The following is an 18,018-nucleotide window of genomic DNA, read 5'->3' on the forward strand; positions in this document are numbered from 1 at the left end:
AAAACCAACAAAAACAATCCCCTTTTCACTCTTTCATTAGTGATATTTAATGTTGAATTAGCGTGCTTCCCTAGTGGTTCGACCCTTTACTTGCCACTAACTAGTTTAGTGTAGATTTAGGTATTATAAATGATTAATTTGGTTAGGGTGGTAGTATAACGACCTATCTATCCTCGATCAAATTTTGGCGCCGTTGTCGGGGAAGCGGCTTGTTTAACATTTATTTTTGCTATTGTTAGAGTCATTTTATTTGCTTTCCTTTCTTTCATTTTGCTTGCTTAATCCTACTTGTCATTGCTAATCGTGTGCTTAACTTTGTTGTATTCAAAGAGAGATATGGCAAGACAAGAGGATGACCTTCTTTTTAGGGAGTTTGGAAACCCGGAAATCTATGAGCTCACGAGTGGTATACTTCTCCCGACCACCGAGACTAATTTCACAATCCATCCACAATAAGCTAGGATGGTGCAAATTGAGCAATTTTACGGAGGCGTAAGTGAAAACCCCATTGAGAATTTGGACCTAATCCTTGAGTTGTGTGCAATGATGCAAACAAATGAAGTGAGCCAAGATTACATTCGTATGCATCTCTTTCGACAATCTCTCACCGGAAGAGCAAAGAAATGGCTCAAGCTTTTGAAGCCCAACTCTCTCACCACATGGAAGGAAGTTGCAAAGGCCTTTCTCAAGAGGTTCATTTCCGATGAGCAAACCGCAAAGATGAGGAGGAAGATAGCTTCCTTTGAGCAAGAACTGGATGAAACTCTTAGGGAAGCATGGGAAAGGTTTAAGGATTTGATTATAGCATGTCCTCATCATGAATGCAACCCTAATTTGCTCATGAGATTTTTCTATGATGGCTTGGAGCCAATGTCAAGGACCAATCTAGATGTGGGTGCCGTTGGCCAATTGATTAAGATCCCTCAAAGCCAAGTTGAAGCTACAATTGAAGAAGTGGCTACTAGCTATTCTTGGGGAGGGCAAAGAAGGTCCCAAGGGAAGCAAGGAGATCTTTATGAGTTGGAGAAAGTCGGCCAACTTAAGCACATAGTTGAGCTCTTGAATGAAAGTCTTTCCAAGTGGAACTCAAGTGTTGGTTTGTGTTCAAAACCTTCACAAATCATTGATTTCTCATGTGCTCGGTGTGGTGGGACGGATCATGATGCATCCTATTGTAGAGAGTTCAATCTCAAGCATGGTGAAGTTTTTACTTTGAGGGAAAAAGAGTTTGTAACCCAATCTCAATCCCAACAACTTCAACAACTTCCAAGGCAAGAAAACTCCTACCCCCAAGATGGACCTCTCTTCAATCCACCAACCCAAAACTTTTCCTACCTTTCCAACCAAGTAGAGAACACTCAAGATCAAAATTATGACCTATGTCCTCAAGCGTATGAAGAAAAATCCTCACCCCACCACACACAAACCCAAATTCTTTAGCAACGTCAAACTATCACTCCACAATTCCAAGAAATCAAATCTTACAATGAAGTTGTTGATTCCCAACTAGCCAACACTTCTTCTCTCCATTTAAACACAAAACTCCCCTTACAATCATCTACTAACCCCTCACATACTTATCTACCTGAAACTTGCAAGGAGGACAAGGTTGTAGATGATGTGGTTGAGAAGAAGGTTCAAGAACAAAATCAGGAGCCATTTGATTTTAGTGAACCAAACAAGTTTGAAGTTCAAGTTCCCTTTCCTTGTAGGCTAGTTGAGAACGTCGTTTTGAAGAGCCCTATGGCGGTGAGCGTATGTAGAGTTGATGTGGTCGATGATGTGATGGCTAATGAGAGCTTACCTCCACGTGATGATAAGGTGACAATGAGGTATGATGACTTCCTTGAATTTCCCGCTTGGTTTGAAGGCTCTCTGAGGAAGGTGAGATTGCCCTTCCTAATATTGAGGATTCCAAGCTCGGTCCCCCTTTTAGAAGGAAAAGAAAGAAGAGTGAAAAAAGAAGAAGAATCAACAAGAAGAAGGGAAAGAGAAAAGATGAGCCACCATTGGCTCTTGATTCATTCCCTCCTTTTCCTTGTGGTGATGTGAGACCTCAAGGAGTTCTAGTTCTAAAGTTTGGGGGCATCTATGATTCAATCCTCAAGTTGATCTTGAATGAGGTGAAGGGTCAAGCTAGAGACCATAAACAAGCGCTTCCCGGGAGGCAACCCGGAGGATTTCTAACCCTTTTTCTCCCCCTCCTTTCTTTTTCTTTTTGCTTTATTTCTTTGTTCTCTTTTAATATTTTCTTTTGTGTCTTGTCTTGCCTTGTAGGTTTCTTTTTGGAAGTTTGGAGCGGAGTGACATTGGTGAACTCTATTTTATGCTCCTTAATTCTTTTAAGCTAACCTCCCGGTGAGACCTTTCTTATTTTTACTCTTTTACTCTCTCTTTGAGTGCTTAGTTTAGGACTAGTTTAGGAAGAAGTTGAATGGTTCGAAGTTGTTTGCATTGGTTCTATGGAATCTGGGATCGTTGATGTTGTTATCGAACGATCAATTGTTTGACGATTGGGACTTATTTGGTTTATATGCCTTGTTTGTGAACCTTTTTTATTTCTTCCTCTTTCTTTTGTTTTGTTTTCTTTTTTTTTGGGTCAAACATGACTATGGCAAGATTAAATGAATTTGTTTTGGAATTCGCTCATGCATTTGGAATTGATTGCTTTGATAATGTGCTAAAGAATGTTTTTCTTCCTAATTGATGATGGCCTACATGGTTTGAGAGTGCTTATGGTTGAGATAGACAAATTTTAAGCTAAGGTAGCAAGGTTAAGAACTATTTAGGACGTTTGAACCCTTAGTTTACGAAAAAGTGGTAAGATGGTGTTGCTCTCTATAGTGGATTTGAAGCTCTTTAGTTAGTATTTGCTTACTTCCCATCCCTTGTGAGATTTAAATTGTTCAAGCCTCCATCAATTTTGTTTAGCGGCGCTTAGGATCCTTGACTATGCATATCTTAATCCTTGTGTTGTCCTCTAACTCCCAAGATCGTGACCAAGCAGCTCTAGGGGAGGAAAAGGGCACTCTTTTCTTATTTTTCTTTATCTTCTTTTTGTTTTGTTACATATTTTGTTTTTATTTTGCATTTGCTCCTCTTGCCAACCCTTTGAGCCTATTCCCTTTCTTGATTATGAGCCATAATGCAAGCCTTATGACCTTTTGTTTCCCTAACCCTTAGTTTGTAAAGCATTTCGGTTTGAGAGTTTGTTTTGTGTTGTAATGAAAATGAGAAAGTATTATGCTCTTTGTACCAAGCAAGAAAGTAAATTGTATATATTGTGTGTAATAAAGCAATTGCATCCCCGAAAAAGTTGTCCTTAGTTAAAAAAGGCAAGGATATATATAAAAAAAAAAGTTGGTTTCGTTTTCTTCCCTAAGTTAAGCATTGAGGACAATGCTTCGTTCAAGCTTGGGGGGGAACGTTACTTCGTTTTCTTTTTTTTATGGAATGTTGGTGTTGAGTAAGCTTGGGGGAGATGACATTATTGGTATTTTTGTTTGATGTTTGGTGATTTCTTGAGTTTGTTTTTGAGGTTTGATCACCCTTTTGCTTCACTTAGGAAATATCACCAAAAATTTTAAATTTTTACCCCGCCTTAACCCTTTGCCTTACGTTACAACCCTAGTTAAGACCCTTAGTCTTTAGAGGGGTGAGGTCAAATTCCGGTGGAGGGAGATAGATTTCAACCCTATGGAGAGAGTATGCATAGTTGAGATGTCGGGATGACCCACTAATTCCACAAATTGAATCTTTTTCCGGTTCCTGCGTGGAATTATGAGGAGCTAACTAGGGGGTGATTTGAAGCTAGTGGAGAGAACGTGGACCGTCTTAGATGGGGCTGGCGGAGAATGAATTCTCTAGTTCTCTATGCTTAGCTTAGGTTTGTCTCTCTCAACCATGAGCATCTTAGAATGTGTTTTCTCTCATTGTATTGAGAAAGGTGAGTATTCTTTGGTGCATGTCTCTTCTTTTTTAGTCCAAATGGAGTATTTTCCGCCTTTGAGCTTGATTGGTTTCCTAAACCTTGCCATGTTATGTTGGTCATGGTTGTGTTTGTTTTTTTATGTTTGATTTTCTTTTTCTTTTTGTTTTGCCTTGGTTTTTGTCTAGAGTTGTGGGTTAAACTCTTAGGAAACCCTCACGAGAGCATACTCGTCCTCTAGGGCGATCTAGGGGTTTAAAGGGCTTTTAATTAGTTGCTAAAATTGACCGTGATTCCTACGAAAGTGAGTTAGTGTACATTCTTGTCTCCTTTAGTGTCTTAGCTTTGCTTGAATAATCCTCTCCCTTTGTCTTTGTCTTGCTCGAGGACGAGCAAAGGTTTAGCTTGGGGGAATTTGATGAGTGACATTCATGTCACTCCTAGGATAGTGTTTATGCCTTGTTTGAGCTTGTCTTAGGGTGTTTTGTAGTTGTTTTGTTGGTGTTTTGTAGTTGTTTTGTTCAAATAATGCGTGCATACATGTCTCGATGTATTTTTAATGAAATCGTGTAAATTCTTGAATGCTTGCCTTCATTACGTGTTTGCACCGTTCCCTATACCTTATTGCTTCCCTTGGTGTTTGTGCTTAGGTATTTGAAGTCTTGGACTGCATAGAAGAAGCCAAGGAAGCATGAGAGAAAAATCGAAGAAAGCAAGGTGCAAGGGTGCGCACAATGTGCACGGGCGCGCGACTGATGTGTGCGGGCACGGATTCCTGTCAGAACCCGCGCAAAAGAGGAAAAATTGCAGAATCGAGACAGAAAGTTTTGCGCGACCTGCGTGCGACTTGTGCGCCGGCGCACAAACAAATGCGTGGGTGCGCAGCCATGTGCGCGGGCGCGCAGCCAGCAGCACGGGCGCACACACCCAAGCAGCAAGCCGCACAACCCACGAATGCGCGGGCGCACAAGCCACTGCGCGGGCGCACAGCTGCCATGCGCGGGCGCACAACGAGCCCTGTTCAGCGTTTTTTCGCGCCTTCCTTTTTATTTGTGAGCCTTGTTTTTGTACGGGAGAACTCGATTTTTTAGATCTTCTTCCTAGTTTAGGAGAGGTTCTCTCTCTTAGGGTTAGATTAGATAATTTTTAGTGAGAGAAAATAGAGGATGGCTCAATTTTCTTCTAAGATTCAATTTTGCTCAAGTTTAAGTTTCAATCAAGCAAGAATTCAAGTTTTCATCTTTCATTAATCCTTTCTTTATTAATCTTTTCTCCTTTCCTTTAGTTTTATTTATTTGTTTTATTGTTGTTTATTCTTGTTAATCTTATTAGTTCATCTAGTTACTATTGATTACATATATTTCAATCATGTTTTGTTTTGAGTTTCTTGTGTTTATTTCTAGTTTTAATATTTCTAGATTAGGATCGCCTCTATTTTAATGATTGCATGAGAATGAGTTATCAAAGTGGAGTTTTTATGGATTGTGCTTCTTTATTCTCTTGATTTGATTGTAACTAATAGGATGCATGAGAATGATCCTTATTAGTATATACCTCTTTCATTGATTTGGCTAGACTATTGCACGAGAATGAATTGTTTAGGTAAAACCTTGTGTTCTTTGGCATATGTTTCATGATAATCACTATTATTCTCCTCTTTCTAATCATATTGGACACCCCCGTATCCCTAGCGTCATTTTCTATTGATTTTAATCATCATTTTCTTGCTTACTTGTAGTTTTAGTGTTCTACTCAACAAAACCAACAAAAACAATCCCCTTTTCACTCTTGCATTAGTGATATTTAATGTTGAATTAGCGTGCTTCCCTAGTGGTTCGACCCTTTACTTGCCACTAACTAGTTTAGTGTAGGTTTAGGTATTATAAATGATTAATTTGGTTAGTGTGGTAGTATAACGACCTATCTATCCTCGATCAAATTTTGGCGCCGTTGCCGGGGAAGCGGCTTGTTTAACATTTATTTTTGCTATTGTTAGAGACATTTTATTTGCTTTCCTTTCTTTCATTTTTCTTGGTTAATCCTACTTGTCATTGCTAATCGTGTGCTTAGCTTTGTTGTATTCAAAGAGAGATATGGCAAGACAAGAGGATGACCATATTTTTAGGGAGTTTGGAAACCCGGAAATCTATGAGCTCACGAGTGGTATACTTCTCCCGACCACCGAGACTTATTTCACAATCCATCCACAATATGCTAGGATAGTGCAAATTGAGCAATTTTCCGGAGGCGTAAGTGAAGACCCCATTGAGCATTTGGACCGATTCCTTGAGTTGTGTGCAATGATGCAAACAAATGAAGTGAGCCAAGATTACATTTGTATGCATCTCTTTCGGCAATCTCTCACCGGAAGAGCAAAGAAATGGCTCAAGCTTTTGAAGCCCAACTCTCTCACCGCATGGAAGGAAGTTGCAAAGGCCTTTCTCAAGAGGTTCATTTTCGATGAGCAAACCGCAAAGATGAGGAGGAAGATAGCTTCCTTTGAGCAAGAACCAAATGAAACTCTTGGCAAAGCATGGGAACCACACCACCCTCGTGCGCCCTGCACCTAGCAGCAGGGGAGCCCCCCTCTTCTTCGTCTTAGCTCATCCTCGTGCGCTCGTCTTGGTGATGATGATGAACACTAAGGTAGGCAGTCTTGAAATGGCCATTTTGGTGGGTTCATGCCAAAGATGATTCCCCCACCGCATGCATGCACCGATCTCATGAACTTACTCCTTGCATTTCTTCAAACTTGAGCTCCAAATGACAAGCAAGAGGCATCCAAAGTGATGGGAAATATGAGAGGAAGCTCGGGAATCCTTGGAACACGATCATGACCTGAAAATACACGAAAACAAGCAAATAAAAGGGAAAAAGACCAAATAAACATAGAAATGCACAAAGAAAGAAAGCAAACTAAGTTAAGCACAAACTAAAGAAATAAAAAACAAACTAAGGAAAACTAAAGAGAAGAGCTATAAAATAGCATGAAATTCATCTTAAAAGAAGCCAAATGAGTGCCATAAATGACACTCATCAAATTCCCCCAAGCTAAACTTTTGCTCGTCCTCGAGCAAAACAAAGCAAGAAAGAATAACGGTGAAAGACTTATTCAAAAATAAAAAGAAAGACTTAAGATGAGAATATAAACTAAGACTCACTGTCGTAGGAACCACAGTTGTTTTTAGCTACAACAAGCCATTTTAAACCCCTAGATTTCCCTAGAGGACGAGTAATGCTCTCGTAAGGGTATCCTAAGAGTTTACCCATAACTCTCCCCAACATCCAAGAGGCAAAACCATAAAAAGGAAAGAAAAAGGGAAAAGGGAAAACAAAACCTTTGCGAAATGGACTTACAAAGAGACTACATTGCAAATGAATGAAAATCTTTCTCAAGCAATCAAGGTATGCACGTTCCAAGATATCCAAGGTTGATTGAAACATAAAGTATGCTAAGCATAGGAACTAGACATCACAATCCACGTTCATCCCAAACGATCTTACCGCGTTCTCCCCACTAGTCTTAAATCTCCCCTTAGTGAGCATCCCAATGATTCCTCGAAAGAACCGGAAAAAAGAGATTTATTTAGGCTACTCGACAATCTTGACTATGCATCACCTTTCCTTAGGCAATGGCCCATGATTCCCTCCCCCGAATAGTGACTCAACTTCTACGTCGAAAGGGCTTTCCCAAAGGTTGTAACGTAAGGCATAAAGGGTGAAAGTAGGCTAAAATTTAAAATTTGGCGGTTTTCCTAAATAGTGAAGCAAAAGGGTGATCAATCCTCAACATCACGATCAAGAAATCACCAAACAAAAACAACAATACCCCCAAGTTTATTGAAAGCTATGCTCACAAGAATATGTACAAAAAGCGTAAACGCTTCTCCCCCAAGCTTAAATGAAGCATTGTCCTCAATGCTTAGAAGGAGAAAAGAATACAACAAAATATTTTTGAATTTTTTCACGTTTTCAAATTTTTTGTTTTGTTTTTTTTTTTTTTGCTATGCTTTGTCCTTGCCTCTTTCCAACTTCGGACGGCTTTTTCAATTTTTGCACTTATTTGTCCATGCCTTTTATAATTAAGGACGGATTTTTACTCATACTCATTTGCCAATATTCACCAAAAAAATATATAACACAAGCTTGCATCAAGGGAACCACATATCCCAACTTTTCACCACAAACTCCATCAAGAATGATCAATTACTTCACAAAAAATAAGAAAAGAAAGAAAATGAAACAAAAGGCCAAAGATCTAAAGATGTGGCTTGAAAAGAAGGTAATAGGCTCAAATGGTTGCAAGAAGGCAAATGTAAACCCAAAAACAAAGATGAAACAAACTATCCTAAAAATGAAAAATACCACCCCAAAAAGATGCCTTTGTCCTCCCTAGATAGCTCGGTCTCGGGTTGAAACATCATAAATCAAGCTTTATAGATTAGGTTCGCAATAGTCAATGATCCACGCCGCTCAAACAAAATAGGTTGAAGGCTTGAAAAACAATGAACCTCACATGGATGTAGCAAAAACTCACTAGAGGTGTCAAATCGACTATAGGGAGCAATTACCAACATGCCACAAACAAGTAGAATCCGACTTCATGATCCTCCTAGTTCAAACCAACTACCCTAGCATACACTTATCCTAGAATCAATCAAGCATAGTCTCAAACCGTGCATACCTATACTACCTAGGAAGAAACTCATTCAAAAGAAAAAGTCCAATGTACAAAGTCCAATTCATAAGGAAAACAAAAAGGGGTGAAAAACAAGCCTCAAAAGCATACCACATATCAAGACAAGAACAAAGTAAAAATAAGGGAAAAGAAAAAGAAAAGGAAAAGAAAAGAAAAGGAAAGCCGTAGATAAAGGAAGAATAGGAAAAATCGAGAAAGGAACTAGAAAGCAAGTTAAGCACATATATCCCAATCGACATACAAGTGATCGAATGACAACATCGTCAACGATCCCAAATACATTACGTGTTAACAAGCAATCATCCTCGAACCGTTCAACTTCCCCTAAACTAAACCTAATCTATGCATCCAAAGAAAATAAAGAGAAAAATTAGAATGGTCTCACCGGGCTATCCTTGCTTAGCATAATAAACAAAGGCGATAGAAAGAACCACTTTCGTTGCGCTCCAAAATTGTAAGCATCATCTAAAAGCCATGTGAGAATAGGAAAAGCAAAAGAAGCTATAAAAAAAGCAAAAGGTTAGTAACTTCAAAACAAAAGAAAAAGCTACTACAAAGTAAAACTAAACAAGGCTAATAAAAACACTAAACAACTAAGCAAAACTAAGCTAACAAAGACCAAAAAGGAAAGTAAAGAAAGACTAAGTAAACAACTAACTAACTAAACGACACTAAACAAGAAGATTTTGATTCAAAGGGATTTGGATTCAAGGGTTTTGGATATAAGGGAGCAAGAATCAACCAACATCATCACAAGGAAAACATCACAACAACAATGGCAAAACAAGCTCATGGGACTAGCAACTTGCATCATCAAGACTAGAGACTAAGATATGAAAACCATCATGCAAGAGGCAAATAAAATACAAAGTAAGAAACAACAACAAATATTGGCAACCGAGATACAAATGAAGTTCCCCCAAGCTAAACATGATTACTTCTCAAAATTCCAACAATACAAATCAAGCACATAAAACATAAGGGATGGAGGTAAAAGGCGCAAAAGAGAGGGAACTAAGACTCATCATTACCACCACCACTTGGCCCGGCCTCATTGGAATCATTGTTTCCCATGTAGTGATCGAAGGTTGGGGGTGAGTAAGGAGCCTAACCTCCAATGAATCCCTCGGGCCAACCATAATTCCCCTTAAAGTTATCTTGCTGCCAAAGGGCAAGAGGTGTGAATCGCTCAGGCAAGGTAAGTTTAAATGGATGGTTAGGGTGCACATAGGTGTAATTAGAGTCACCCCTATAGTCACACCCTCTGGGAGCAAGGTAATCATAGTTACCACGCTTGTCCGGGTAAGAACGAGGCTCGGTACCGGGCTCTAAAGGACCTTGCCAATAAGGATGCCCATGCGAAGGTATAGGACCTTGCTGGGGTGGAAAGTAAGGATAGTTAACCAGGGGAGTGAGGTTTCCTCGGTTAACCTCCGCATCATAGAGTTGTTGTTTTTGTATGAACATACCTTGTTGCGTTTCGGAAATACCTCGCATATGGGAGTAGAGGGCCTTAAAATCTTGGTCATACATGCCCTCTAAGCGAATTTGCAATCCACTCATTTGGTTGCTAAGGGTCTCAAAGTCGGAGCTAGCAAATTGAGGTTGTTGCACTTGCCCTTGTTGTTGTTGTTGATGATGATGATGTTGTTCTTCCTCATCTTCTTCTTCTTTTTCTTCTTCTTCTTCTTCTTCTTCTTCTTTTTCTTCTTCTTCTTCTTCTTCTTCTTCTTCTTCTTCTTCTTCTTCTTCTTCTTCTTCTTCTTCATCGGAGTCAAAGTAGGGGCGACGGAAGCTCTTGGGGACATGCCACACATTAGGGGTGTCCATCCAGCGGAGAGATGTCAAAGATGAGTTGGGAAGGTAGCAACAATGCTTGTTATCCTGAAGTCACTCATAATGCCCCTCCTCATAATGCTTGTTGATGAATTGAATTTGCCCTAATTGTTTCATATCAAGGTATAGGGAGGCGGCATCTCCAACCGGATTGCAATATGGAAAATGATGATCGAGGTGGAGGTTGGTCAAGAGCCTAGTGACCATTCCCCCACAAGGAATCTCCCTGGTGTCCCGGTCTTGCAAGGCTACACAGTAAGTGGCAAATATGTACTCTAAGTTTAACCAGCCACGATATTCTCCTCTAGTGGCCAACCATAAAATTTTGAACTCCAATTTTCTCATCTTGCCCAACTCTTGCTTTGGGAAAACCGAGTACCCCAGAAGACAGTGAACAACCCGAAGACAAGGTTTGTACACATTGTTAATCTTGGCCTGCATGGTGACAAACTCACCACCTCTGGAGATATCGTCCCACCAAGAATCCTGATCATACTCCTAAAAAATATAAGGCTCTAGATCCAAGATGTCAACATGAAGATCAAAATCTAGAGCGGCATTGAATTGCTCTAAGGAACGGTCGAAGAAGTTGTTGAAAATCTTGAATCGAACCCTAATTAACCTTCAACGGGAACTATCTCAACCGTAGCAAAGAACTCGAGAGTGGGCTCAGCATAGGTGCACTAGCTTTGGGAGATGAATGTGTCCATCCAAAGGTTGATCAACAACTCCCTTACATCCACATCAATCCCCGACGCGGACATGTCGGGTTGGAAGTAGTGTCTTGTGGGTTTGAGGGAGCGGTTTGCCTTTAATATATGGTACCGGTTCTTTTGTTTTAGATTGTGGAATTTTTCTTTTGGGTGGTGGAGTAGGGTTGCGTGTTTGGGAGGTGGATGTGCTTGGAGTAGGCTCATCAATGGAGGTGTTTGTTTTGCGTTTCTTGACTAGGTTTTCGAGGACTCTCGACATGATGAACTCCAAGTGTAGGATCACAAAAACCAATCACAAAATTTCCAACAACAATCCGCAAAATCACCAACCAAGAACTTCAATATCCACCAATCACAATTCCAATCCAAATTACCAAACAACCAACAATTTCTTCCCACACAATCGACAATCACAAGAAGAACCAACAATACCACAACAGCACCTTACTACCAAAACTACCAAAATTCAAATTCCAAATTTCTCAACAAAATTGCTCACAATTGCTACAAAATCTACAAACAACACAATGTGAGGTGAAATCAAACAACAAAAAACTCAAATAATCATCCAAAAACCAATATCAATCATCAAAATCATCAAAGTTGATACTACCACTATTCATGCTCATGAACAAATCAAAACTTGCAAATATATGACATAATTAAGCAATTAAAATCTAGAGAAGATGATTATACCATATATGAAGCAAGATTGAACCACTTTTAGCCACCAATTTCCACCAAATTGAAAAACCCCAAATTATACCCGAGTATGGAGGAGAGAGGTTGGAGGTTTAATTTGGTGAAAGTAGTATGAATTTGATGATTTGGATGAAAATTAAGAAGGTTTTAGTGAATTTGGAGTGAAAATTAGAGTGATTTGGGTTGAAATTTGATGAGTTGTTGAAGTGTGTGGTGTGGTTTTGAGGGTTTGAGGATGATGGGGGTCGAAGCTATGAAGGAGGAATAAGGGGAAATGAAAGAAGGAAGGAAGGACGGAAAATAAGGGGGCACGGGCTGATGCGCGCCCGCACCAGATAGATGCGCGGCCGCACCACCCAGATACGCGCCCGCATCAGCCAGGTGCGCGGCCGCACCAGGCACGTGCGCGCCCACACCTTCCTAGCCCGATTCCAATTCTTTTTTTACTTCTTGGTGCGTTTATCGATGGGTTTATCGATCAAGATCAACATTTGGGCTATTAAACCCACTGAAAGAGGCAGATTCAAAACAAGATTTTAGTGGGTTCAAAATCCCAAAATAATGGTAGCACCCCATGAACCCACCAAGTGCAAAATTCCTTCAACTTTAAAGCACAAAATTGCCTATCTTATCTCACTAAAACTCTTACCCTTTTACCTTAAATTCCGATGATATCAAATATAATTACATCAAAAACCACAAACACCTTCTCATTCCTAATGCTCACTTGATGAAATTCAATCCCAAAAATACTACCTACAAATCCAAACAAGTAGAACAGTGAAAGAAACAAAACTAAAAGAAGGAAAAATAAGAAAAATTCAAAAATAAAAAAGAAAAGTTAGAAATCTCTGGGTTGCCTCCCGGGAAGCGTTTGCTTATGGTCCTAAGCTCGACCCTTCCTCCAAATCATGGAGGGTCAAATAACACCACCTTCTTCAAGGTAGTGGAAAGAGTAAATTCCTCTTCAACTTCTAGCAACCTCTTGTTGTTGCTTGATGAAACTTCCTTCAAAGACTTTTCAATTGCAAATTTTTCTTTCCGTAACTTCTTTCTCTCTCTTTTCTTCTTAGAATCACGAGCTTTTTTCTTTGGCTTGTTGTTCATTGTAGATGGTTCCTCACCATCCATACTCATAGAAACATCCCCTTCATCTTGAGGATAGAGCTCAGACCAATGAGGAATTTCAACTTCCTCCTCGTCCATAAGCTTGGGAATCATCATTTTCTCTTCACTAACCTTCTTGCCATCAAAACTTGAAAGAGCATCATCACAATTTTAAAGAACATCGTTATTTGAAGAATTAATTATGCACACATTATCAATAGAGCGAGGGGAATTAGCAAACATAATTCCTTGCACAAGAGACAAAGACTCATGCATTGGTTTCAACTCAAAGCTTTCCTCTTTCTTACCAACTCTCAATGTAATACGGCCTCCTTTCACTTCTATTAAGGCTCTCGAAGTGGCTTAGAAAGGTCTTCCTAAAATGATAGGGATATGGTCATCTTCCGCAATCTCAAGAACAATGAAATCAACAGGAATAGTGAACCCTCCTATCTTAAGAGGAACATCCTTAACTCTCCCCTTTGGAATCATAATAGTCCGATCGGCCAATTGAAGAGTTATGTTAGATGGGAGGAGCTCACCTAGCTTGAGTTTCTTGAAAATGGAATAAGGCATGACTCTCACACTAGCTCCAAGATCACAAAAAGCATTATCAAACATTTTTCCCTTGATCTCACATGAAATAGAGAAATTACCCGGATCCTCCATTTTCTTGGGCAGCTCATTATGAATGAAAGCACTACAACAACTCCCAACTTCAACCGAATCACCCTCATTACACATTCTCTTGCCACTCAAAATCTCCTTAAGGAACTTAGAGTACCTAGGCATTTGGGTAATTGCATCGGTGAAGGGGATAGAAAGGTGAACTTCCTTTAGCATAGCAAGAAACTTTCCAAATTGCTCATCTATTTTGTGCCTCAAGAATTTTTGTGGGTATGGAAGGTCGGGTTTCCACACTTCCTCACGCTCTTTCTCACTACTCCTCTTTTTCTCTTACACCTCCTCATAACTCACACTCTTAGACACAACCTTCTCAACTTACTCTCTTGGGTCACTCCACTCCTCATCCTCCTCAATGGACCTTGAAACTCCCTCATTAAGAACTCTTCCACTCCTAGTGGTGAAAGAATACACGGGTTTCTTAGGTTCCACTCCTTCAGAAGGCAAAGAGGATGGACTAGCACAATCCTTTAGAGTGTTGACTAGTTGGGTTATTTGTGTCTCAAGCATTTTGTTATGAGTCATCATCATATTAAATATCTTCTCACTCACCGCCATATATGTGTTGATGATCTTGGTTATCAATCATTTCTTCTGAATTTTTCTTAAATGATGATGGTTGGGAATAAGAATTTTCACCATTGGCTTGAGGCTTTGGAGCAAAATCGGGTGGGGGTCCCCTTTGGTTGTTATTTTGAAAACTTCCCCGATTTTGGTTGTTGTTCCAATTGCCTCGTCCTTGACTATTGCCACCATTATGGTAATGGTTACCAAAGCCTTGAGATTGACTTTGGTTTCCATACCCATGGCTTGGGTTTTGATTACTATAACCTTTGTTGTTATAGTTACCTCGGAAACCTTGGTTTCCTTGGTTCCTATAGCCTCCATTATTGTAGTTATCGAAACCACCTTGGGGGTGAGAATTCCTATTGCCAAAATTCTTAGGTCCATCAAACCTTTGACCACCATTGGCATTAGACACAAAGTTCACATGTTCACATTAATTAATTTCAACATCATCACATCCATTAACAAAAGTTTGAGAACACATGGAAGAATCATGATCATAAGATCCACAAGAATAACAAAATAGACAACCACTAGGCATGGTATTGGAAGTAGAAGGAGAAGAGTTAGCAAGTGTACCTCTCCCTTTGGATTGGAGGGAATACTCAATGAATTTGTAGAAACACTCTCAAGCTTTGCTTTGATCGATGTCACTTCCTTCCCTAGATTTGAAATTTGGGAGGACAAGTTGTTAATCGCGTTGAGATGATCCACCGAATAAACCGTCGAGCCACTCTTGCTCGTAGACTCTCTCTCTCCTTCTTGCCAATCTCTATATTATCTCACCACATCCTCAATTATGTCAACTACCTCTTCTTCCGTCCTATTCATTATAGGACCTCCGGCTCCTCCATCTAGGCATGACTTGCCTTGGGCACTCAAGCCTCCATAGAAAATTTGTATCACTTGATAGGTAGGAATTCCATGATGTGGGCACTCTCTTTGGTACTCCTTGTACCTCTCCAATGCTTCATAGAGATTCTCATTAGGCCTTTGTTTGAATCCTTGGATCAAGGCTCTAGCTTCCGTCGTCTTTTTTTGTGGGTAAAAGCGAGATAAGAAAGCCTCCGCCGTCTTCTTCTCTCCCATGACTTGCTCTGATTCTTCCTCAAACTCTTCTTCACTTGAGGAACTTAGGCTCAAAGATCGGTTGGCTATCCTTCTTCGTGAAAGAGTTCTTTCAATTTCTGGATCCAAAGGAACTAAGGACCCATCACGAGTTCTACCATGCATGCAAAAACTCAAAAGAAATTGTTAGTAACGCGGCTACAAGTGTAGCCTAAAAGAAAGAAGAAAAATCTTTTTGTGTTTTTGAATAAGATGGAATAGACTCAACAACAATACACAATCACAACACAATTCCCCGGCAACGGCCCCATTTTTACGAGGGTCGAGACTAGGTCATTGAAACGAACCCCTACCCAAGGCCAAACAAAATTTGTAATCTCTCAACAAACCCTTGCACAAGTATAACGGTAAGTTGATGGTCGAACCACTAAGGAACGGTGGGCGATTATCTATTGCCTAAGTCAAGCTACTCCGAAATGATAGGGTGTAGGTATGTAAACTAGGACAAGGATGACTAAACAATGAATTGAAATCAAGTATGTAAAACGCTAGGGCTAGGATCCACATGCAATAGAAACGGATTCAACTAATTGGGAGGTCAAAGTGACTAAGTCAAGCAATGTGAGGGAAGACTAATCATGCAACAGCATATCAAGCTATTTTCCTAGAGGTCTAACAAGCGTCAACTATGATAAACTCTAGCTAGGAACGTCACAAGACACCTCAATCATTAAATGCAAGCCACAAATCAATGGTCCGTATCAATGTGAACTTACAATGCGATCTAGTGTAACAATCAAATTTAGCTACTCTTTAATTAATCACACACATGCACATGATCATCAACAAATTTAATCACATAGTCAACTCCATCAATTTTCCCAAATTAGCATTAATACATTACTCATACATGCTTCACCATTACCCTAGCAAGCAATCTACTCACTAGCCATTGAAATTAAGATCAAAACAACACTAAGAAACAAATTCATCATGATCAAATCAAACAAGCTAAAATCAAACACAAATTAATCAAACTTCAATCAAACTAGAACAATCAACAAGCAAATGAAAGAAACCTAAAGATCAAACTATAGATTGAATTAAAGAAAAGGAATCCTTACAAACTTGATCAAAAATAAAAGAAAATGAAAAAATCTTCAATCATCAACAATCCACCATAAACTTCTCTCTCTAAAAACCTAGAGTTACTCTCTCTAAAATCTCTCTAATTATGATCTAATTCTGATCTAATCTATTCTCTAATTGAGTTCTATTCTCCTCCAAAAATAGAAGGAAAAACTATATATAGGAAAGATACAAAAGAAGAGTTAGTTAGATCATCCCAAAAGAAACCTCGGAAGGTGCGGTCGCGAGAAAAAAGGTACGGAATAGAGGCCCTGGCAGGCGCGCTCGCACCTGCATCAGGCGCGCCTGTGCCACCCAAGTGGGCGGCCACACCACCCTCGTGCGCCCTGCACCTGGCAGCAGGGGAGCCCCCCTCATCTTCGTCCTAGCTCATCCTCGTGCGCTCGTCTTGGTGATGATGATGAACATTTTGGTGGGTTCACGCCAAAGATGATGCCCCCACCGCATGCATGCACCGATCTCATGAGCTTGCTCCTTGCATTCCTTCAAACTTGAGCTCCAAATGACAAGCAAGAGGCATCCGAAGTAATGGGAAATATGAGAGGAAGCTCGGGAATCCTTGGAACACGATCATAACCTGAAAATACACGAAAACAATCAAAGAAAAGGGAAAAAGACCAAATAAACAAAGAAATGCACAAAGAAAGAAAGCTAACAAAGGAAAGCACAAACTAAAGAAATAAAGAAAAAAACTAAGGAAAACTAAAGAAAAGAGCTATAAAATAGCATGAAATTCATCCTAAAAGAAGCCAAATGAGTGCCATAAATGACACTCATCACTCTCCATAGTAGTCCAATAATAACCTATTCGTTTAATCTTTTGGACTAACATCTTAGCATTCAGATGCGTTCCACATATACCGGCATGAAGGTTGTCCATGGTTTTGTGTGCTTCTTTCTTAGCTATGCATAAGAGATTTTTCCCTAGTGCATTCATTTTGTGGAGTTCTCCCCTGATGAGCACATACTGTGAGGCTAGGAGCCTCAAAGCACGACGTGCCCTTTTATCAGTGTTAGGAGGGTATTTTCCCTTGGTCACATAGTTAAGGATATTCGTATACCATGGTTCTTCATCTTCTTCTTATGCTTCTTGTTCATCATCAAGTGCGTGCACATAAGCTGGCTCATATCTTCTTTCTATGGTCAATGGCTTTCTGATTGTGTCCGTTGGAATTCGCACCATTAATGCTAATTTAGCTAGTGCGTCGGCAAACTGGTTTTCTTCTCTAGGCAAGTATGTATATTCCACTTCATCTAGTTTCTCCGTGAGAGTTTCTAGATGAGCTTGTTACGTAGCAAGACTTTCACTTCTCACCTTCCATCTCTTGGAGATCTGGTTAATGATTAGTGATGAATCACGTAGATTCTAAGCTTCTTAATTCCCAAGGCCACAGCTATTTCTAATCCCAAGATGCATGCCTCGTACTCTGCGGCATTGTTGGTGACATTAAAGTCGAGCTTCATGGAAAATGGGATATGCTCTTCATTAGGTGATACGGGCAAGACTCCTACACCACAACCCTTTTGGTTCGTTGCTCCGTCAAAATAGAGCTTCCAGCTATCAT

The 18,018-nt window shown here is 39.9% G+C and overlaps 1 protein-coding gene and 2 non-coding genes across 3 annotated transcripts; 1 reads left to right on the forward strand and 2 right to left on the reverse strand.

Annotated features, from left to right (window-relative positions):
* Positions 1 to 717: 717 nt before the first annotated feature.
* Positions 718 to 823, reverse strand: LOC145560940 (small nucleolar RNA R71). Its single transcript, XR_014093531.1, has one exon. It is a non-coding gene; the product is annotated as a small nucleolar RNA R71 (small nucleolar RNA).
* A 12,525-nt stretch (positions 824 to 13,348) lies between these two features.
* Positions 13,349 to 14,227, reverse strand: LOC145557539 (uncharacterized). Its single transcript, XM_081618713.1, has 2 exons — positions 13,992 to 14,227; positions 13,349 to 13,769 (listed from the first exon to the last, which is right to left on the reverse strand). Exons 1-2 carry the CDS (start codon positions 14,225 to 14,227, stop codon positions 13,349 to 13,351), a joined length of 657 nt encoding a protein of 218 aa, XP_081474839.1.
* A 928-nt stretch (positions 14,228 to 15,155) lies between these two features.
* Positions 15,156 to 15,261, forward strand: LOC145560955 (small nucleolar RNA R71). The gene has a single exon (XR_014093544.1). It is a non-coding gene; the product is annotated as a small nucleolar RNA R71 (small nucleolar RNA).
* The last annotated feature ends 2,757 nt before the right edge of the window (positions 15,262 to 18,018 follow it).

Source organism: Chenopodium album, chromosome 9, assembly GCF_948465745.1.
Source record: "Chenopodium album chromosome 9, dcCheAlbu1.1, whole genome shotgun sequence".
Lineage (NCBI taxonomy): Eukaryota > Viridiplantae > Streptophyta > Magnoliopsida > Caryophyllales > Amaranthaceae > Chenopodium > Chenopodium album.